Genomic DNA, 22560 nt, shown 5'->3' with positions numbered 1-22560 from the left:
CCTGGCCAGGCTGGCTGGACCCCACCCATGCACGAATTCATGCACCGGGCCTCTAATATATACCGTATTTTCCGGCGTATAAGACGACTGGGCGTGTAAGACGATGCCCAACTTTTCCAGTTAAAATATAGAGTTTGGGATATACCCGCCCTATAAGATGACACCGGTGTATAAGACGACCCCCAACTTTTGAGAAGATTTTCCTGGTTTAAAAAGTCGTCTTATACGCCGGAAAATACGGTATATATATAAACACACACAAACACAGAGTGGCCAGATTATTATGTGTTCAGAGATCATAATAATCTGGCCACTCAGTGTAGCGTCTGCATTAAGGTATCTTGTAAGAGATCTCTTGTCTCATCAAAATTGGGCTTTGAAGTCTAAGGGCCGTTGACTGGAAAGCTAAGCTGAGTTAGGTGGTATTACTACCATTGGTACCTTTTTTAAAAAAAATATATTTTATTGATTTTTTACAGAGAGGAAGGGAGAGGGATAGAGAGCCAGAAGCATCAATGAGAGAGAAACATCGATCAGCTGCCTCCTGCACACCCCCTACTGGGGATGTGCCCGCAACCAAGGTACATGCTCTTGACCGGAATCAAACCTGGGACCTTTCAGTCCGCAGGCTGATGCTCTATCCACTGAGCCAAACCGGTTTTGGCCCATTGGTACCTTTAATGAAGGATTTATTAGGTTTATTTTAGTTGAGCTATGGGAGTATTTACTTGTTTCCTGATTTGAAGATATCATCAAATATACGTATTGAGCTTTCTTTTCTTTCTTTTCGTTGTTAATCCTCACCCGAAGATATTTTTCCATTGATTTTTAGTGAGAGTGAAAGGGAGAGGGAAAGACAGAGAGAAACACATCGATTGGTTGCCTCCTGCACGAGCCCTGACCAGGGTTCGAGTCAGGGAGGAGCCTGCAACCAAGGTACGTGCCCTTGACCGGAATCTAACCCGGGATCCTTTGGTCCGCAGGCCAATGCTCTATCCACTGAGCAAAACCGGCTAGGGCTTCTTTTCTTTTTTTTAAAATATATTTTTATTGATTTCAGAGAGGAAGGGAGAGGGAGAGAGAGACAGAAACATCAATGATGAGAGATAATCATCAATCAGCTGCCTCCTGCATGCCCCACACTGGGGATCGATCCCGAAACCACTGAGCCACGCTGGATGTGCTGCATTGAGCTTTCTTGAATTGGCAACCACTGTTACCTCTACAGGATAAAAGAGAGGGGATCCAACTTTTGAATATTTACGATATGCTGGTAATTTTATATTTGTTCTATGTAATATTCATTACAGACCTATTAAGTGGATGGTGGTATCTCTTGTAAGGTTATATAAATGATGAATGGCAAAGCTGAGATGGAAAAGACAGTCTTCTGTTTCAGACTAGTGGTTTTTAAATTTTTTAAAAATATTTAATAAATCTTTATTGTTCAGATTATTACAATTGTTCCTCTTTTTCCCCCCCATAGCTCCCCTTCACCCGGTTCCCACCCCACCCTCTGCCCTTTCCTCCCCCCCACTGTCCTCATCCATAGGTGTACGATTTTTGTCCAGTCTCTTCCCACACCCCTCAGACCCCTTTCCTCCCGAGAATTGTCAGTCCACTCCCTTTCTATGCCCCTGCTTCTATTATATTCACCAGTTTATTCTGTTCATCAGATTTTTTATTCACTTGATTTTTAGATTCACTTGTTGATAGGTATGTATTTGTTGTTCATAATTTTTATCTTTACCCTTTTTCTTCTTCTCCCTCTTCTTAAAGAATGTCTTTCAGCATTTCATATAATACTGGTTTGGCGGTGATGAACTCCTTTCGCTTTTTCTTATCTGTGAAGCTCTTTATCTGAGCTTCAATTCTGAATGATAGCTTTGCTGGGTAGAGTAATCTTGGTTGTAGGTTCTTGCTATTCATCACTTTGAATATTTCTCGCCACTTCCTTCTGGCCTGCATAGTTTCTGTTGAGAAATCAGCTGACAGTCGTATGGGTGCTCCCTTATAGGTAATTAACTGTTTTTTTCTTGCTGCTTTTAATATTCTCTCTTTGTCTTTTGCTCTTGGCATTTTAATTATGATGTGTCTTGGTGTGGTCCTCTTTGGATTCCTTTTGTTTGGGGTTCTGTGCGCTTCCTGGACTTGTAAGTCTATTTCTTTTACCAGGTGGGGGAAGTTTTCGGTCATTATTTCTTCAAATAGGTTTTCAGTATCTTGCTCTCTCTCTTCTTCTGGCACCCCCATAATTCGGATGTTGGTACACTTGAAGTTGTCCCAGAGGCTCCTTACACTATCTTCATATTTTTGGATTCTTTTTTCTTTTTGCTTTTCTGGTTGAGTGTTTTTTGCTTCTTTGTATTTTAAATCTTTGACTTGATTCTTGCGATCCTCTAGTCTGCTGTTGGGTCTCTGTATAATATATTTTATTTCAGTCAGTGTATGTTTAACCTTTTGCACTCGGATATCGAGTGTGACTCGACACGGTTAGCATCGGTAGCAGCTCGTATGTTGAATTGTATTGAATGTATCAATAATTTGAAATATAAAAAAATCCAAATAAATAAGTTTGTACGAAAAGAAACTTCAGTTTTTTATTCTACTGCAGTGCTTTGTAAAATCTGGGGTATTTAAGAAATTAAATCCCGAGTAGAATAAAGGAATCGAGAAAAAAGCAAGCGAGTGCAAAGAGTTAATTTCTATTGGTCCTTTTTCATATCCTCGAGGGTCTGGCTAAATTTATCGGCCTTTTCTAGGAAATTCTTGAAAAACCTTATAACCGTGGTTTTGAACTCTATGTCCAGTCATTTGCTTTCCTCCATTTCTTTTCATTTGTGATCTGTTTCTTTGTCTCTGCATTTTCACTGCTTCCCTGAGTTGGTAGAGTAGCTTTGTGTGCTAGGTGTCCTATAGGGCCCAGTGGCTCAGCCTCCCCAGTTACCTGAGGTGGACACTCTTGGTGCAACCCTTTGTGGACTGTGTGCACAGCCTTGTTGTAGTTAAGTCTTGATTGTTGTTGGTATCCTGGGAGGAATTGACCTCCAGGCCATATTTGGAAAGTTGGGAAAATGGAATCAAGCTTCTAGTCAGAGCTTAAAATGACTAGGATCTTAAATCCAGTGTCTTATTTTGATTGGCTGAGAAATGTGATTGGCAAGGTGGAGGGGATCTGGAGCTTTTAGCATAAGAATTCTGCACTTAATAATTTGACTTCTTTTCCTGAAGCCTAGAGGGAAACTTTATTTTTTTTTAGAGGGAAACTTTTCTTTCCCTATTCTAGTCAGCCAAGAACCTGACCTGGGCTGACTCTAACATTGGAGAACACTGAACACAGTATCTGCTGAGCCAAGGACTGGGAGTCAAGCTCTGATAGTATCTGAGGGGAAAGCCTGAATTCAAATCCTGCTTTGGCGACTGACTCATCACGAACCTACCTGAATTTCTTAGCCTCTTCCAGGTTTTATTTTTATTTGGCTGGTGAATAATCTCATCTGTCCTGGGACTTAGAGGATCCTTGGATTAATGTTCCTAAAGCTTTTTACAATACTGTTGCTGTGGTTCCCGGGGTTTCCAAGAATTGTAGGGAGCAATGTGCTCCAGGGAGGAGGGTATGTAGAAATAGAAAGATGTAATCCTTTGTGATTTGGCTCTACTTTAGTCTCCTAATACTGTTGGTGGATGAAAGGTATGTTGTTGCCGAAGTCATTAGGCCTGTTTGCCTGAGGCAGCTGGGGTCAGTTCCCATTTCTGGGGTTAAATTGTTTTTGCCTCTGAAATTTCTTTCATCAGAAACTACCTTTTCTCAAATAAAATTTTTCAAAAGCTACCTTTTCTCTTTGCTTGCTAATAGATCTCTTGCCAGTTTTGTGCACTTAAGAGTAGCCGTCCTGGTCTTGATTTGTTTGATAGCTTAAGACTCAAAACTTGACTTAATTTTCCTCTAGGTTTAGTAGTTTCTTTTTTGTTCTTCCTTGAGTCTTCAGGGGTTCTTGTGTTCTCAACACTGTTTCCTCCCGAATAGTTTGCAGATAAAACATAATTTCTTTGCTCTAGCTGGTTTGGCTCAGTAGATAGAGTGTTGGCCTGTGTACTGAAGGGTCCTGGGTTTGATTCTGGTCAAGGGCACATGCCCGGGTTTTCGGCTCGATCTCCAGTAGGGGACCTGCAGGAGGCAGCTAATCAATGATACTCACCATCGATGTTTCTTCTCTCTCTCCCTCTCCCTCTCCCTTCCTCTCTGAAATCAATAAAAATATATTTAAAAAATGAAGTCTGTTAAAAAAATGTTTAGAAAAAAACCTAAAAAAATGTCATTTCTTTTTTCTTTATGCTTCTGAGGTAAATGGGAGTATGGAAGATTGTCAGTCTCAATTTGGGACTTAAAGCTTTCTGTTTCTGGTGTGTTTTTTAAAAAATATTTTATTGATTTTTACAGAGAGGAAGAGAGAAGAGAGGGATAGAGAGTTAGAAACATCGATGAGAGAGAAACATCGATCAGCTGCCTCCTGCACACCCCCTACTGGAGATGTGCCCGCAATGTAGGTACATGCCCTTGACCGGAATCGAACCTGGGACCTTTCAGTCTGCAGGCCGACGCTCCATCCACTGAGCCAAACCGGTTTCGGCTGTTTCTGGTTTTGATCACAAACTTTCCTGTGATTTGGACATTAGGTTACATCATCGTAAATTATTTTAGAAAGCTCTACACCTAGTAAGCAAAATTTGTAGCAGAAAAATTGGTGCTTTTTTATCCCCTTTGTTATAAAAACAGTAATAAAAATTTATTTAGTTTTGTATCAAAGCATTTTGTAAAGTTGTTAGCCAGTTTGTGATATATTGTGGAGAGTTCTGCCTTATTCTGAGTTTATATATAAAAAATGTTGGGGGTGGTAGTGGATATGAGAACAAAAAGGGGTTACATTGCTTACTCAACTCTTGGTAAATTTGGGCTGACAATCTTTGTACCAGGTACTTGACTGATTATTACCTCTTAGCCTGACTTTCTACATGGAGAGACCACTTGTAATTTAGAGTATTTGTAATTTTGAACATAAATGAGGTAAGGGTGCAGGTATGTCTGTAAGCATTTTATTTATGGGTTTTTGCTTCTTTTAAAGGGACTGTATATAGGTTGTGTTGGTTTTGATTCTATAAAATTATTTGCTTTCAATTTGTCAGATACTCTCTGATTCTGTTTCATAGCCACTGTAGTTTCCTTTGTACTCTCTCAGAACTGTAGGTGCCACACATCTTTGTGTGAACTCCCATTTATTATTCTGGTTATTGTTGGTTCCTAACTTGGCTTTTACTTTGAAAAGTAGTAATCCTGCCTTGAATTTTTGTACTCTCTTTCTTCTAAGGTACTCCATTTCTACTTTCAGTTCATACATGGAGGAAAATTTGAAATTCAGGAAGAGTGTGGTTTGTCCAAGATTATGTAACAACTCATTGGTAAAAAATCAGTTATGGGAACTTCTTAGTCTTACCTTTGCCCATTAAATCACATCACATTTATATCTGGCATTCTAAAATATAACCTCCCGTATTCCTATCCCACTTTCAGAATATAAACACTGCCTCTGTACTTGTTCTAAATATGCTGTTTTTCAGCCCTGGCCTGGGGTGATCACATTTTGGACTTGTATTCTATAGGTTGTCATTTGAAGTGTCCTGAAATGCCTTGTATAAAGTCCTATTAATGAAAGCAAAGCTGACAACTGCAGAAAACCCTGTGTATTTCAATCCACGTGCAGTTTCTAAAAAGTACCGGACCACTTTTAGGCCTCTAATGAAAGGCCTGACATTTTGTGGTTAATTTGCCAGTTGTTTGGAGACCTTTACTTACACAAGTGATCCTAGATTTAGTATTTAAAGGATTTTTTTTTTTTTCCTTTTGAAGTGTTAACCTTGGGTTGAATCCAGCATATTATGGAATATATATGTTGGTATCACCTAGCTGATTCGAATGACTCTTAGGCTGCCTCCAGGAACATAGTGAAGTGGGGAGAGATGCAGTAACTCGGATAAATGAGGTGATTACACTCTGTGAAGTCCCTTCCAGGTCTAAAATTTTTATTTATTTTAGAAAGAGAGAGGAAGGGGGATAAAGAGAAACATTGATTTGTTGTTCTACTTATTTATGCTTTCATTGGTTGATTCTTGTATGTGTCCTGACTGGGGATCAAATAAGTTGTAACCAACTGAGCTACCTGGCCAGGGCATTTGTTTTGTTTTATAATTCACTTATGTACAGGTTGCCCAGATCTCATTTGATTATTTTTGCCACATAAATATACTTTATTTTCCTGAGTATATTCATTTTACTTTGTTGTCTGGTAACAGCCTTTGAAATGTTTCTTAGAAATCCGCTAGTCTTAGGAATTTGTGGCATCTTGGGTCTCTGGGGTTTTATCATTTGGTGTGGGAAACCATAGTAAACCCCAAAGAGGATTGAATACTAAGGACAACAGTAATTAACAGCTCTCTCACTCTTTATTGGAGCCTCACAACAATCTGATGAAGCAGATACTGTGATTCCTATTTTATACAGGAGGAAACGAAGTCTCAAAGAGGTTAAATAACTTGCTGAAAGTCATATAGCTAGGAGGTGGAGCAATACTGCTGGCATAAGATGATCACATTGCAAGGAGAACCTGTAAATCCAACTTTCACTTCCCACTGGTGATTTTTTATTAGTAGTTGTAAAATATAATTATGTCCTAGAATTAAGCAGAGAAAATCTTTAAAGGTGGTTTATCTTCCTAACTTTTTAGAGTGCTCAGTTATGTTAGGGGAGGTGGGATGGGAAGCAGGGGGTAGAATCTTGGCATTTGTGTTATGTATACAGGGTGGGGCAAAAGGCAGTTTATAGTTGTGAGTATGGGAAACAGTTTATTCTTGTATTATTATTTATTGATTATTGTATTATTTGCCATACAAACAACTGTAAACCTACTTTGCCCCACTCTTTTTATCGCAGTTGTGTCCTTTTGGTTCTAATCGCATGAGGCTTTGATGATTGAGAATACATTCTGAGGACTGAAATGGCTTCACAGAAGCTGCTCTTGGCGTCTTTTCTCTCAGTCTGGTTTAAGGGACAGATTGGGAAACTTTTTTCTTCCTTCTTTTTAAAAAGAGGAATGAAAAACACACTTGGCTGGCACTTCCTCCTCAGCTACAGGTCAGTCTGCCTTTAGTTGGATTTAATTCCTTTTGTTCTTTATAGAGAACCAAGTAAACATTCTTTTCAGGTGGCGGTAAGAAGTATATCAGGAGAGAAGTCCTATATCCTTTTAAAGAAACACAGGCAAATATTTTTCTTCAGACAAAAGAAAAACTGTGCAATTGTTTTAGTCCCTTTGACTTCTTGCCATCAGTTAGACTTTCTCTTGTTTGAACTTTCAGTGTGTTTAGGTCCCTGGGAATTGATAGTCAAGCTCTTTGGTAATCCTGAGCTTTAGTTTTTTTTAGATTTCTTGATAACTGGTATTTATAGCAGTTCTTTTATCTTCCTTTTGATACCTGTAGAAACTCCAGGTTGCATCACAGTTTTCTGGATCAGTTGATGTTTGTGACCTATATATTCGTTTTCCTCATGAATTACATGAAGTCAAAGATCAGATTTTTTATTTCTATTTATTTATTTTTTTTTTTTAGGAATTAGACTGCTGCTGTTTTCACCACATGTTACAAGATTATAAATAGTTTAAAATTATTTCTTAGAAAGTACATTTATATTGCACTGTTAGGTCAAGGGACCCTCAAAACGAATTTCTTCAGAAATTCTCTATATTAGGTTAAAGAATTATAGGCTCATAAAGAGTTGTAGACTCAGTGAAGGGTTAAGGTGAACTAATGGGAACTGTGTTTCTGCACCTTACTGGCTAGTAATTATTAAGCTGCGAGGCAGTTTCACTTCCAGACTTTTGGTTTTAAACCACGAGTTGTCAGAGTCACCAAGGAGATTGTTTCCTTCCAGTTAGTTCATCCTTGGTTTATTCAGAAGGTTGGCTTACAGCATGTTGACATTTTCAGTGTGTACATACATATATCATGCACTAATGAGGGATGAGAGCTGTATCATGAGGATAAAGGCTAGTTTGTTCCTTTGTCACTCCTTAGGGAACTGTGTTTTGTATGTGACGAGGAACATGTGAGTTGTGTCTTTCCATAGAATCTTTCTTACTTTTTACATTTTAATATTCCAGGGAGAAAACTCCTTTCAGCACAGGCTATAAATATTTTTCCTTCTGAGTATTTGGATGAATCTAGTTGTGTACTTTTTTAGATTGCCACCTTTTTTAAAATGTAAAGAGCCAATTTGTTGTTTGACTTTTTACAATAAGCATTTATTACTTCTTAAATTTAAAAAGTAAAAAGAACACTGCATTTTCTAATTATTACATCACTCTAGTCCCACTATCCAAAGATAACCTTGGTTAGTATCTTTTTATATTTCGTTTATGTCATTATTCTCCAATATCTTTTTAAAAAATAAAATTGGGATTATACCACGTATATAATTTTTCATTCTGCTTTTTTCACTTAACATGTATTTTTCACATCATTAAATATTTCAAAAATAAATTTTTAATAGGTAATACATTTCAAAAAATTAAAAATGACATAAAACAAGCAAGGTGGAAGTCTTGCTTCCATCACTGTTTCCATTCACCTTGTTCCTTCAGTTTCTAATAAGTGACTGTTAAGTTCTCTTATTCAAACGGTAGCATTACTATATATAGTGATCTGTACCTTGCCTCCCCCCCAACCCCCTTTAACAATGTATCTTGGAGGTCTCTCGTTGTCAGTACCCAGAGAATCTTCCTTATGTAGATTAGTCGTTTACTACCTTTTAGAGAGAGAGGAAGGGAGAGGGAATGAGAGATAGAAACATCCATGATAGAGAAACGTCAACATTGGTTGGCTGCCTCCCACATCCCCCCTGCCCAGTATTGAGCCTGCAAGTCGATCGGAATCAAACTGGCAACATCTTGGTGCATGAGGAGCCACTCAACCACTGAGCCATACTGGCTGGGCCATTTAATCCCTTTTAGATGGACACTTGGGTTGTCCCCAATTTTTGTTACTATAAACAATAAGAAAGAAGTAGTTATTAAAGGCCAAAAAGTAAGGATTTAATCTGCTTCAGTTATTAAAGGTCAGTTCTTTCCAGAATGCCAGCTAATAAATGTAGAAATAATGATGACATTAGAAAATCTTCCCCCAAGTGAAACAGTTCAAGAAAAAAGCATCAATGACTGCTAAACCAGTAAGCAAAAGGTCGAGGAAGAACAGGATATTCACATGGTGCCAAATGTTAGCCACAGATTATCATTGTAAAAGGAGAAATACACCTTTATAAAGAGAGCTTTCTGGCTGCTACAAATCCAACCAAGTGATCATGTTTTGCCAAGTGATCACATAAGTTACCAAGTCTGACTAAGTGGGACAGTCTGAGAATATGTGCCACCTGATGTACTACTAAACCAGGGGTTTATAGATAGCATCACCTGTGAAGCATTCTCCAAAAAAAACCAACCTAAGTCTAATCAGTGTTTTTTAGACCTAACCTGTTTACAGGAAATATAAGGGATAGAGAGGCAAGCTAAATGGCACTGTGAAGGAACAATTAAATAAAACTAGGATGTTAGAGATTCTATAAGTCAACTATCTTGGTCTTTTAAAAAACCTTGTGTTGTAAAAAAACACACACCAAAAAAACTTGTGTTGTAAATAAACAGAAACAAAACCAACCAAAACAAACCTAAGGCCATCTATAATAATAAAAGTGTAATATGCTAATTAGACCAGACGTCCTTCCGGACCACCTTCTGGACAAAGCTGGGGCTGTGAGAGAAGCCTGGGTCCTGGGTGCAGCAGCCAGGGGAAGGAAGGCCTACTCTTGCACGAATTTCGTGCATCGGGCCTCTAGTTCTAGAATAAAAGAGACTAAAGAGACATGGCATCCAAATTCTATGTTTGAGTCTTGATTTAATTCTGGATTTTAAAAAACGCCTACTTATTAAAGGCGTTTTTTTTGGAAATTTTAATGAAGACTGAGTATTACGTAGATAATTGGTGTGATAATGGTATTGTGGTTATGAAGCTAAAAGTCCTTATTATTAGGAAATGCATAATGGGGTATATAAGGTTAGAGTGTTTTTCAGAAAAAACAAACAAACAAACAAACATATGTTGATGGAGTTAGATAAAGCAAATTTGACAAAGTATTAACAATTCTTGAGTCTGAGTGGTGAATAATGTATTGTTTCACTATTTTAAAAACTTTCTGTACAATTTGAAATTTTCATAATAGAGTTGAAGAAACAGTGCTGCAACGGAACATTTATATATATTACTAGTGGCCTGGTGCACGAAATTTGTGCACATTAAAAGGGGATTAGAGGAAATAATTTAATATTGCTATTTGCCCTTTATAATAGAAGTGTCAGAGAAGAAAGAAAATTAGTAAAATGTATATGAAAACCTTCCTCCTGTCAGAGTCTGGGGTGCATCACGGGACCCAGAGTCAAGTCCCCGCCCACCCACATGCGCCTCAAAATCGCGTGAGACCCAGACCCGGCCGGCCCCTCACATTGGGCTAGATCCAGACCCGGCCAGTCCCACCCTTGTCAAGCCCTGCCGGGCAGGGGGCGTACCCTCATGTCCCCTGGCCTGGCGCCAGGACGGAGGGCATGGCCTGAGGTCCCCCAGACTGAGACGGGGGGCATGCCTTGAGGTCCCCCGTCAAGCCCCACCAGGTGAGGGACACGGGCTGAGATCCCCTGTCAAGCCCCGCTGGGTGGAGGGCATGGCCTGAGGTCCCCCATCAAGCCCTGCCAGGTGGGGGGGCACAGCCTCAGGTCCCCCTGCCCAGCACCGGGAGGGGGCTTAGCTTCAGGTTTCCTGTCAAGCCCCACTGGCAGGGTGGCGCAGCCTCAGGTCCCCCGTCAAGCCCTGCTGGGTGGGGGGCGTGGCCTGAGTTCCCCCGACCCAGCACTGGGGGGTGCACCTTGAGGTCCCCTGTCAAGCCCCGCTGGGTGGGGGGTATGGCCTGAGGTCCCCTGTCAAGCCCCACCAGGCAGGGGGGGCGCAGCCTCAGGTCCCCTGGCCCGGTGCTGCACGGGGGAATGGCCTGAGGTCCCCTGTCAAGCCCCGCCGGGCGGGGGTTGCAATATGAGGTCCCCCGGCCTGGTGGGGGTCGCGGCCTGAAGTCCCCTGTCAAGCCCCACGGGGGCGGGGGAGGGTGTAGCCTTAGGTCCCTGCTGATTGCTCGTTAAGGCTCCTTATGGGAACTTGGCCTCAGCTGTGGGTGCAGTCATCTTTGTGACGGAGTGATGGTCAATTTGCATATTCCCTCTTTATTATATAGGATTTTGTACACCATTTGATTGGGCTGCATATTTCATTGTATAGAGGAGCCACAATTCTTTAATATTTGCATGTATGTTTTTGTGTGTATGTATATATATATATTGCTGCTAGTTGACATCTTAGTAGCACTTTTATTTGTGACAATTTTATGTTCTTAGGCAGTGGTCGGCAAACTCATTAGTCAACAGAGCCAAATATCACCAGTACAACGATTGAAATTTCTTTTGAGAGCCAAATTTTTTAAACTTAAACTTCTTCTAACACCACTTCTTCAAAATAGACTCGCCCAGGCCGTGGTATTTTGTGGAAGAGCCACACTCAAGGGGCCAAAGAGCCGCATGTGGCTCGTGAGCCGCAGTTTGCCGACCACGGTTCTTAGGGATTGTGATGGATGAGAAAAAGGAACTGAAAATTTTTTCTCTCTCTCCTCTATTCTCTACTTTGGAACTTTAGTGGATAAGAGAAAAATAGAGTGAGAAAGGTACTCCAAAGTAGTCCTCATGTACTTGCTTGCTTTTAGGTAGGAAATACTAAGAGCCATACTGCAGGTGATAGCCTCTTCAAATCTGTTACCTGTCCTTTAGTTTGGAGATTGACCAAGTGAAAGGAGGGGTGCCAGCAACTAGGGTAGCAGCATGGCACAGAAGAGTCATGTCTTATTTTTGCTAAGTTTCTAGTTCGTTTTATTAGTAGCAAAAGTTCTCCCTGTCCGATAAAATAAGAACAGAATAACTGCTTCAGAGAATGGTCTATTCTTTACATAAAAGGCTGAGCTATGGAGGATATGAGCAGAACTAAAGGAAGAAATATTTTTGGAAGAGAAGTTCTGGGGGAAGGATCATTTCTGAGAAAGTGTCATCCTATATAATAAAAGCCTAATGTGCAAATTGTCCCCTTGACGGGAGTTTAACCAGGGTGTGGGGCTGGTGGCGGCAGCAGGTGGTCGGGGGAAGGGAGGCGCCCCTGGCCAGCAGCCGCTAGAGACCTTATCCGTGCATGAATTTCATGCGCTGGGCCTCTAGTCTATATATATGAAAGCCTAAGCTACCGTTGCTACCGTTACGACCAAACGACCAGAACCACCGGTCGACCAGTTGCTATAATTTGCACTGACCACCAGGGGGCAGACGCTCAACACAGGAGCTGCCCCCTGGTGGTCATTGCACTCCCACAGCCAACCTCCCACGGCCAGCCAACCTCCCCTGGTCCCTCCCCCCGTCCAGCAGGCCCCATCCCGCAGCTGGCAGCTGGCAGGCCCTGGCTGGCCCAACCCTGATCAGAACTGGGCGAGACAGCCCCGATAGACCCTGATTGCCGGCTAGGCCTAAGGACCCCACCTATCTCGTGCACCGGCCTCTAGTTAAATATGAAAAGAATACTTTCCTCTTTGGGTTAGATTCGTATTTGCAATGGGAAGCTTCTCTGAATACCTGTTCTTTGACATTAATGTTCATACTTTAGATTTCCATGAAGACAACTTACAAGGACCTTAATGGCCTCATTTTAGCTGCTTCAGCGTGTGGAGCTATTGCTTGCTCCCTTTCTTCCTGTGCCTGGTGTTACAGTGGCTACTGAGCACCATGAAGGTTGTTCCAGAGAAAAATGCTGTCCGCATACTCTGGGGGCGAGAACGGGGCACTCGGACCTTCGGAGCTCAGCGGCTTCTGCAGGAGCTGGTGGAAGATAAAACCCGGTGGATGAAATGGGAGGGCAAGGTAAGAAAAATGGTTATTTTTGACATTGGGTTTGTTCAGGGGTGACAGTAGAATGGGACCTTGGGTCGGGTTAATGACATAGAGTTGGGGTGTAATTTATTTTGTGTACTAGAATAGATATACTATGTAACTTAGGGAGATTTAAAATATATATATATATATATATATATTTTAATTGATTTCAAAGAGGAAGGAAGAGGGAGAGAGATACAGAAACATCAATGAGAGAGAATCATTGATCCGCTGCCTCCTGCACGCCCCCTACTGAGGACCGAGCCCACAACCCAGGCATGTGCCCTGACTGGGAATCAAACTGTGATATCCTGGTTCATAAGTTGACACTCAACCGCTGAGCTACACCAGCCGGGCAGGGAGGTTTTTAAAAAAATAAATAACTTTTTATTGATTTCAGAGAGGAAGGGAAAGAAAAAGGTAGAACATCAATGACGAGAGAGAATCATTGATGTGCTGCCTCCTGCATGCCCCCTTCTGGGGATCAAGCCTGCAACCCGGGCATGTGCCCTTGACTGGAATCGAACCCGGGCCCCTACTGAGCCAAACCAGCTAGGGCCGGGCAGAGAAGTTTGGTAAAACAAATTTGGAAGAACTTACGGGCTAGAAGTACCTTTTTTCTTTACAGTTAGACATTTTTTCTAAAGCTAATTTAGATTTGTCTTTCTCAATTTGCAGCTTCATCAGTATGTCCAGTTTGTAAATTTACCCTGTGAATACTAATCTAGACAGGTTCGTGTATTTTTGAGGTAGAGTGGGCCGTAGTTTATAAATAATGTTTTTAAACTTTTTTTTGTTTGTTTCCCAGAGAGTAGAACTGCCGGATAGTCCACGCTCTACCTTCTTACTGGCTTTCAGCCCAGACAGGTACCTAGTACTTATCTATTACTTAAGACTTGTGATAGCATTGCTTTCTGTGTATTTGACCTAACTTGATCCTTCAAGTCAAACCCCTAAAGGCTCTTTGAAGCACTATATGAATAGGGCTTTGACAATGTATCAGAAAGGGAAAGAAAATAGACGAGCAGTTCTAACCATAAAAATAATAGGAATAAGCAAAGAAAACTAATACATCGAAGGACAAAACTTGGAAAGTTTTTCAATAATCATCCCTTGCATGTGCAATATAGGCCACCAATGGTGTGATAGTTTCCCGGCTAGAAAAAAATATTCTCTGAAGGGGTTTTGTTCATTTGGGGACAGTGTGGAGAATTCAGAAGCTTTTAAAGATCAGAATATTTCTGCTGTTTGTAATGCCCGAAGTGTAGTTTTTTTGTCCTGGGATGGGGAATAGTATCAATTTTCTGTGTCACCCAAAGCTGATAGTTTGTTCCCTTCCCACGTGCTTCACATTGACTTTGTACTCTGATTTCCTAGGACTCTCTTGGCCTCCACCCACGTGAACCATAATATCTATATTACGGAGGTGAAGACTGGCAAGTGTGTTCATTCTCTTATTGGACACCGTCGCACTCCATGGTGTGTCACTTTCCATCCCACCATCTCAGGCCTTATTGCTTCTGGCTGCCTGGATGGGGAGGTTAGGATTTGGGATTTACACGTAAGTATTTTCTTGTCTTTGGTATTCTAAATTCAGAGACTTGTTTACCGTTGGGTTCTTAATTCTGGAGGAGAGACTAGCCAGGTTCTTATCACTACATCCAAGTAAGTGGTAGTCTTTACCCACTTAAATGATAGCAAGCCTAGCCTCCATTCTGTGATGAATGCCCTATTTAACTATTTTTCCATCCGTCCATGCTCTAAGATGTGTTCAGGATGGATTTTTGTTGCCTTATAGCAAGGATTATACTGTACTCTTGATCATGATCATGAAAGCAATATGCTCCTTGTCCTAGTGAATGGCTAGTGGGTTGTACACCATGTCATGCACCAAGCTTGAGTTTTCCCAGGCTTCAGAAACAGGAGCTGTAGTGATGCTCATTGCTGGTGACTTGTAGAAGACTTGGAGAACTGAGCTGACAGTAATATTTTTCTGATAAATTGGTGACACTGCTTGATCACTGATTTTCTACGTCGTTTTACAGAGGACACATTTAAAGTATGCCCTGCCATAGTAATTTTACCTTAAATATGGACCTTTTGAGAATTTGACATCTCAGTTTGCTGGCAGTTGGTAACCTGAGAATATTTGGGATTGATTCGTTCATAGGGTGGCAGTGAAAGCTGGTTCACAGATAGCAACAATGCCATTGCCTCTCTGGCTTTCCACCCTACGGCTCAGCTCCTTCTGATTGCCACTGCGAATGAGATCCACTTCTGGGATTGGAGCCGAAGGGAGCCCTTTGCTGTGGTGAAGACAGCTAGCGAGATGGAACGAGTCCGGTGAGTCCTCTGTCCAGTGATGTCTGGCATAGGATTAGCATGGTAGAGAACATTTACACTTGGCTTTCACCTTGAGAGACAGATTGTTATCCCTATAGCTCCCTCTACCTTTTTTTTTTTTTTTTAAGAATTTTTATTGATTTTTAGAGAGAGGAAGAGAGAGAGAAACATCGATTGCTGCCTTCTGCATGCCTCCTATCGGGGAGAGAGCCTACAACCTGGGCATGTGCCCTAATTGGGAATCCAATCGGCATCCTCTTAGTGCACAGGTCCATGCCCAGCCAGCTGACCACACCGGCCAGGGTGCTCCTCCTACCTTTTAAGCAGCTGGCCAGTCAGCTGGGAAGTAGTTAATTTTGTTCATTTCAGCTATTCATTATTGGCCTATCTTCTGGTCTTTGAAAACTGGAGTCATTAGAATCTTTTAGGTTCAAAGCTATCTGGGTTTGGAAGAGCCCCCTTTTTTGAGAAATCTGAAAGGTATTCAGGTTGTGGGAAGCTTGATGGATAATTGCTTATCCCTAGATATCTATGTTTATCAAACTGCAAGAGGGAGATGTAAGTGTGCATCAAATATACCAGTTGATATTTATTTATCCCTCAAGATGAAAACACACATTGCCTGAATTAAAGCTGATGCAGTTTTCCTTTGGTTCTCGTGGTATTAGAGTTGGATATAAGCTAGTCTAGTCTAGCTTATAGACTCTGCAAGTTACTCTGAAACTGTTCATTGTCACCAGAACTCATGCTTCTTGGCAGTGTAGCTACCATATGAGGGAGGAACTGAACTTGTGGCAGAGTACGGGAGCATTTTATGCTTTGCTGTTATGAGCTCATAGATATGAGAAAATGTGTGCTTAATGTAGCTGCTTCCTGGAATGGAAGTCTAGGTATTTTTTGAAATTATTTTTTGATACAAATTCCCTTATTTTGGCAAGTATAAGGAGATAAGAAGTATTAAACTTTATTATTTTAATCTCTTTGAAAGTTTTGAAAGTCTCTAGGATGAAGTGGGTACCTAAGTAATCTGACATTACAGTATTGATTGCTATAAATTTGTACACATGTTTCCTTTTCTCAATTAGCATAATCTCTATGCATGTCTTTGTCTCTTTCTTCTTCTGTTTTCAGTCTGGTGAGATTTGATCCTCTTGGACACTACTTACTCACAGCAATTGTTAACCCCTCTAATCAGCAGGTAAGTTAATCAGCATTTCCAACTCCATCTAAATTGTGGCTTATTTTCTAAATGAGTGTTCTAATTCTGATTGTATTAGACTTTAATTTTCAATGCCCGAGTGTTTCTCTCCAGTCAGTATTCAAAACTAGCTTCAGACTGTATTCAAAGTTATAGCCATAATCATGACAGGGGAGTCAATTCCGAAACCCAAGTGATTCCATCATTAGAAGTAACCAGGCAGTGTTGGCTAGATTGTCATTCATGTGCCTCTGGCTGGTTAACATTTTGCTTTCCCTCACTGCCTCTGTGTTACGAAGATGTCTTTTTTAAGAGAATTGGTTTGCCAGCTGTACTCATTCAGAAATGTTGCTAATTGGAAGGGAATAATTTAATACCATATGATGATTCTGAATATGAAGCCAGTTCTCAGCACTTCAGAGGTAGAGTTGTTGCTTGTCTGTGAAAGTTTTTCTTGGATGATTATCAGTAGCTCTCTTGGTTTACTTGGAGGTTCTACCTAACTGTCTTGCTCTGCCTCCATCCCACCTTGGTCCACGCTGCAGGGTGATGATGAACCAGAGATCCCCATAGATGGAACAGAATTATCTCACTACCGACAGCGTGCCCTCCTGCAATCACAGCCAGTTCGTCGGACGCCTCTCCTCCACAATTTCCTGCACATGCTGTCCTCTCGCTCCTCTGGCATCCAGGTGGGAGAGCAAAGCACAGTGCAAGAGTCTGCTACCCCCTCACCCCCACCGCCTCCCCCTCAGCCCTCCATGGAGCGCCCCAGGACTTCCGCTTACATCAGGCTCCGACAGCGGGTCAGTTACCCCACAGCTGAGTGCTGCCAGCACCTTGGGATCCTGTGCCTTTGCAGCCGCTGCTCTGGCACTCGAGTTCCTTCCCTCTTGCCACACCAGGACAGTGTTCCCCCTGCTTCTGCCAGGGCTACTACCCCTTCCTTTTCTTTTGTACAGACCGAGCCCTTCCATCCCCCGGAGCAGGCCTCATCAACGCAGCAGGACCAGGGCCTCCTGAACCGGCCGTCTGCCTTCAGTACAGTCCAGAGCAGCACTGCCGGCAACACGCTCCGCAACCTCAGTCTGGGTCCCACCCGTCGCTCTTTGGGAGGCCCTTTGTCTAGCCACCCTTCTAGGTATCACCGAGAAATAGCTTCCGGACTGACAGGATCTGAATGGACCCGGACAGTGCTCAGTCTGAACTCCCGCTCTGAGGCGGAATCCATGCCCCCGCCCAGGACCAGTGCCTCTTCGGTGACTTTGCTGTCTGTGCTGAGGCAGCAGGAAGGTGGCTCTCAAGCATCTGTGTACACTTCAGCCACAGAAGGGAGGGGTTTTCCAGCTTCAGGGTTGGCAACTGAGTCGGATGGAGGGAATGGCTCCAGCCAAAACAACTCAGGCAGCATTCGCCATGATCTTCCATGTGACCTGAGACGCTTCTTTTTGGAGTATGACCGGCTTCAGGAGCTGGACCAGAGCCTGAATGGGGAACCCCCCCAGACCCAACAGGCCCAGGAAATGCTCAATAATAACATTGAATCTGAGAGGCCAGGCCCCTCCCACCAGCCCACCCCACACAGCAGTGAGAACAACTCCAACCTGTCCCGTGGTCATCTGAATCACTGTCGTGCTTGCCACAATCTGCTAACATTTAACAACGATACCCTGCGTTGGGAAAGAACCACACCTAACTACTCCTCTGGCGAGGCCAGCTCCTCCTGGCAGGTCTCCAGTACTTTTGAGGGCATGCCATCGAGTGGCAGCCAATTACCCCCCCTTGAGCGGACTGAGGGCCATACGCCCAGCTCCAGCAGGCTGGAGTTGAGCAGCTCTGCTAGTCCGCAGGAGGAGAGGACTGTGGGGGTGGCCTTCAATCAGGAGACAGGCCACTGGGAAAGAATTTACACCCAGTCCAGCAGAACTGGAACTGTATCACAGGAGGCCTTACATCAGGATATGCCTGAGGAAAGCTCTGAGGAAGATTCACTCAGGAGGTAAGCAGATGCTTTCTGTCCTCTCTTACATCCCTTACTTTTCTCCTTATGTCTCTTCCTTTAGTCTTACAGCTGTTGTGGCTGGCTCTGGAGTGTCTGAGACCCATGCATTTGGTTCGGCTCTCCCTACTTCCATTGCATCTTCTTGGAAAGTCTTGCTCTGGTGGCGTAGAGAAGATAGGGCCTAGCAGTATGAGTCAGTTGGCTCTGCTAGCTCCTTTTCTGGTTAAGCTCTTGTGACCTTTAACCTTAAAGGAGAGTGTAGATTAGGTTAGAGGGGCATGAGGAGTTGAAGAGGAGATAGAACCATTGACGTCCTCTGCCTTTTTTACCTTCTTGAAGGATTGTATATATTCAGGGCTAGTTACTGTGAAACAAGAAAATGTCCCAGTATGTCTAGAAATTAGTAGTAAAAGAGAACCCTGCTTGGGACAGATTAGTGTATTGGCTCTTTTTGTGTTGCTTTGTGTTCAGCTCTTCTTTTGGAGCAATGCAGCTTGACAGAAAGGAAAATAATATATATGTTGAAGATAGTTCATATTTTTTGAGATAAATATATTTTTTGGACAGCAAGTTAGTTGCTTAGTTAAGATTTTTTGAGTAGAACTTCCAGATGGACATTTACCTCGGGGTGGGGAAGAAGAATAATGCATAGAAGGAAGGCTTCTCCATACTCATATCGGCATCTCAGGCAACTGTTTCATGGAAGAAACTGAGTGGGTATAGTTGATAGCCCACCACATGTTCAAATGTGGCTGTGTGTGCATCTATCTTGATTTATTAGGGCTTCTTTCTGCAATTCTGTAAAGGTCAAATCTAGTGTAATCACCAACTCCCAGAATCTGCCTTTTGGATCCAAGCAGCATATTGCTGTGCATTATATCCTCTGTTTAAGCCACTGAAATTTCTCTGACATAAGGTTCTAGCAAGGGAGGGAATATGGATTGTGCACATAATGTACTTGTTATTTTGGGAGGATGCTTCAGATAGTTACCCAGTTAATAAGGATTTGTTGAATGGTTACAGTTGTTCCAGAACTGTGGTGGGCACTGTGGGGAACCCAAAAGAAGCAAATACCCAGTTTTTGCCCACTGGGAGTATACATTGTTATTGTAGAGGCAAGACTTATTTACATGAAAGTATATAAAAAAATGTAGAGAACGGAATGCTTTATTGTATGTTACTGAGATTAAATGTAGTATAATTTCAGAAAAAGGGAAGAATCAAAGAAAGCTTTACAAAATCATGTCTTGAAAGATGGGTAGGATGTAGAGAGAGAGAGAACTTTGTTTTAGGGGAACAGTCCATACTAGGGGAGGAAGGGCATGATGTATGCAAGACAGTAGGTGGTTCTTAAAGGGAACAGGGAAACTTGGTTGGACATAAAAGATAAAAAAATAGAGGTTGTTGTCTATGCCCCTGTGATTGAGGCCAGTTCTGAACTAACATTTCCAAAATTCCGGCTTTGGAGTATTTTACCTTACATCTGGAGCCTGGATTCTGTTCTTCCTCTTTGTCAGGAGAGCTGAGAAGGTAGCAAGCACAGTTCCTAACATATAGAAGGCATTGAAAAGTTTATTAAAGGTAGCCACAAAGGGACTGTCTTCATTTACTGCTCTGAAAGCCTACCAGTGCCCGTTTCCATAGCAACAGTGGGCTTCTGCTCAGCCTTTGTCCACCCTCTTCCAACAGGACCTCTTTATTGTTGTTCTGAGAAATACCTAAGTGGTTTAAAGTAAACTCTGCTGTTTGATATAGAGATATCAGTTACTGAGGGCCTACTATGTGTTAGGTACCATGTTCTTGCTTTGCATGAATTATTTATATTTCCCACAACAACTTTGTGCAAGGCAGGTATTAAATTTCCCATCTTACAGTTGAAGAAAGTGAGGCTTAGGGAAGTTCAGTGTCTTGTTAAAGGTCCCATAATAGGTCTAGTAGGGATTTGAACTCTGGTTTGATGACTAAAGATTTTTCCAAGCTGCCCTCCATGATATATTCCTGATGGGATAACCTCATTTTTAGGCAAACCATTTTTTATTTATTTTTCCTTTCTTTTAACTTTTTATTATCAAAATATTTAAACATATAAAAATGAAAAATATAATAAAAATGATTTCAAAACATTGATATTTGGCAGCCTTCTTTCATTTTTGTCCCCTATCCAATCCTCCACCTAGATGTTATATAATTTTGTCTGAAAATAATCCAACGTGTTTCTCTAGAGAAATGCTATCCAAGAAAACTTTCTAAATGATGAGATGTTCTGTGTATGTGCTGTTCAGGACAGTAGCCACTAGCCAAATGTGGATTCTGTTCTTCCTCTTTGTCAGGAGAGCTGAGAAGTTAGCAATCACAGTTCCTGACATATAGAAGCCATTCAAAAAGTTTGAAATGCAGCTAATGTTATCTGAGGATCTACATTTAAATTTAAAAAATTTAATTTAAATGTAAGTAGTCACATGTGACTAAAATATTAATGATTACTTCTTAATAAAGCAAGCCAACTTAAAATCCAGAAACTGGCCCAACCAGTGTTGCTCAGTTGGTTAAGCATTGTCCCAGGCACCAAGAGGTCAATGATTTGATTCCCAGTCAGGGCACATGCCGGGTTGTGGGTGTACAGGAGGTAGCTGATCGATGTTTTCATCTCAGGGATGTTTCTATCTCTCTCTCCTTCCTCTCTCTCTCTAAAAAATCTATTAAAAAACCATTTAAGTAAGTGAATAAAATCCAGAAACTACCCTTGCTGGGTGGCTCAGTTGGTTGGAATGTCGTCCTGTACACCCAAAAGGTTGTGGGTTCGATTCCCAGTCAGGACACATACCTAGGTCACTGGCCTGATCTCTAGGTGGGGCATATGCAGGAGGCAAATGATCGATGTTTCTCTCTCTAAAATCAGTAAAAACATATCCTTGGGTGGGGATTTAAAAAATAAAATCAAATCCAGAAACTATTGAGGATCTACCAAAAATTTTTGTAGAGAAAAAGTACTATGTTTGTGGTTTAAATAAAGTTCTAGCATTTAAAAATGTATATGTAGAAAATGAAGTCCCTTGTCATCTTGTAAACAATTTTACATATGTGCTTTAAAAAATTTAAAGTTATAGCCAAAACCGGGTTGGCTCAGTGGATAGAGCGTCAGCCTGCGGACTGAAAGGTCCCAGGTTCGATTCCGGTCAAGGGCATGTACCTTGGTTGCGGGCACATCCCCAGTAGGGGGTGTGCAAGAGGCAGCTGATTGATGTTTCTCTCTTATCGATGTTTCTAACTCTCTATCCCTCTCTCTTCCTCTCTGTAAAAAATCAATAAAATATATTAAAAAAAATTTAAAGTTATAAGAAATGCATGGTTATTGTAAAATTGTATATTAATACTGTAAGTTACATTATTTGAGGAGTCACTTTTAGATGAGCTAAGATGAGGTATACCATAAATGCTGATATTCTGCTAAAAAATGAGGTATATTTTAAAATTTATAAGTGTACACCCTTTATAGAAGGGCCACCACTTCCTTGTAAATTGAGTGGCTACATTCTAGTATAAGTCACTAAGACAAACAGGTGCTAATTGGCATCTTCTACTTTTAAAGAGCTGTGACATTTTTGAGCTGATTATCACAGTGCAGTACAAGCCCTTGCTTGGATTTCCCCAGCAGGTGTCAGTGTTGGGCTGCTGCTACCACTAGTCTAGAACGGTAGGGGGAAAAAGAAGGTGACTACTTGAAGGGAGAGGTTTATTCTTTGGTCTTGTAGCTCGGGGAGAGACTAAAGAGGCATGTTTTGATCCTTGGTGTCTCTGATAGAATTAATATTGTTGCAAATAGTTTGAATATTAAGCAGTAGTGTGTATTTTAGTGTAGGTCTATGTTGCATAGACCTACGAGGCATGTGGCCCACCGGTCCCAAGTT

At 41.7% G+C, this 22560-nt stretch overlaps 1 protein-coding gene across 10 annotated transcripts in view; it reads left to right on the top strand.

Annotated features, from left to right (window-relative positions):
* The window catches only part of AMBRA1 (autophagy and beclin 1 regulator 1), a 169095-nt gene that overhangs the window by 15225 nt on the left and 131310 nt on the right, over positions 1-22560 (top strand). For 3 of the 10 annotated variants that reach the window (XM_079788541.1, XM_079788548.1, XM_079788547.1), the window contains exons 1-7: positions 12890-13097; positions 13918-13976; positions 14487-14670; positions 15280-15452; positions 16584-16650; positions 17196-17342; positions 17613-18649. In XM_079788541.1, coding sequence (XP_079644667.1) covers positions 12963-13097; positions 13918-13976; positions 14487-14670; positions 15280-15452; positions 16584-16650; positions 17196-17342; positions 17613-18649 — 1802 coding nt within the window. In that variant the 5' untranslated portion in view covers positions 12890-12962. Of the gene's footprint in view, positions 1-12843; positions 13098-13917; positions 13977-14486; positions 14671-15279; positions 15453-16583; positions 16651-17195; positions 18650-22560 lie in introns of those variants that run through there. The other 7 variants (XM_079788549.1, XM_079788546.1, XM_079788545.1 and 4 more) reach the window with 3 other exon arrangements.

Source organism: Cnephaeus nilssonii, assembly GCF_951640355.1.
Source record: "Cnephaeus nilssonii genome assembly, chromosome: 13".
In the NCBI taxonomy this organism is placed as follows: Eukaryota; Metazoa; Chordata; class Mammalia; order Chiroptera; family Vespertilionidae; genus Cnephaeus; species Cnephaeus nilssonii.
Note: the sequence above shows the minus strand (reverse complement) of the source record. Positions and strands in the feature narration are given on the sequence as shown.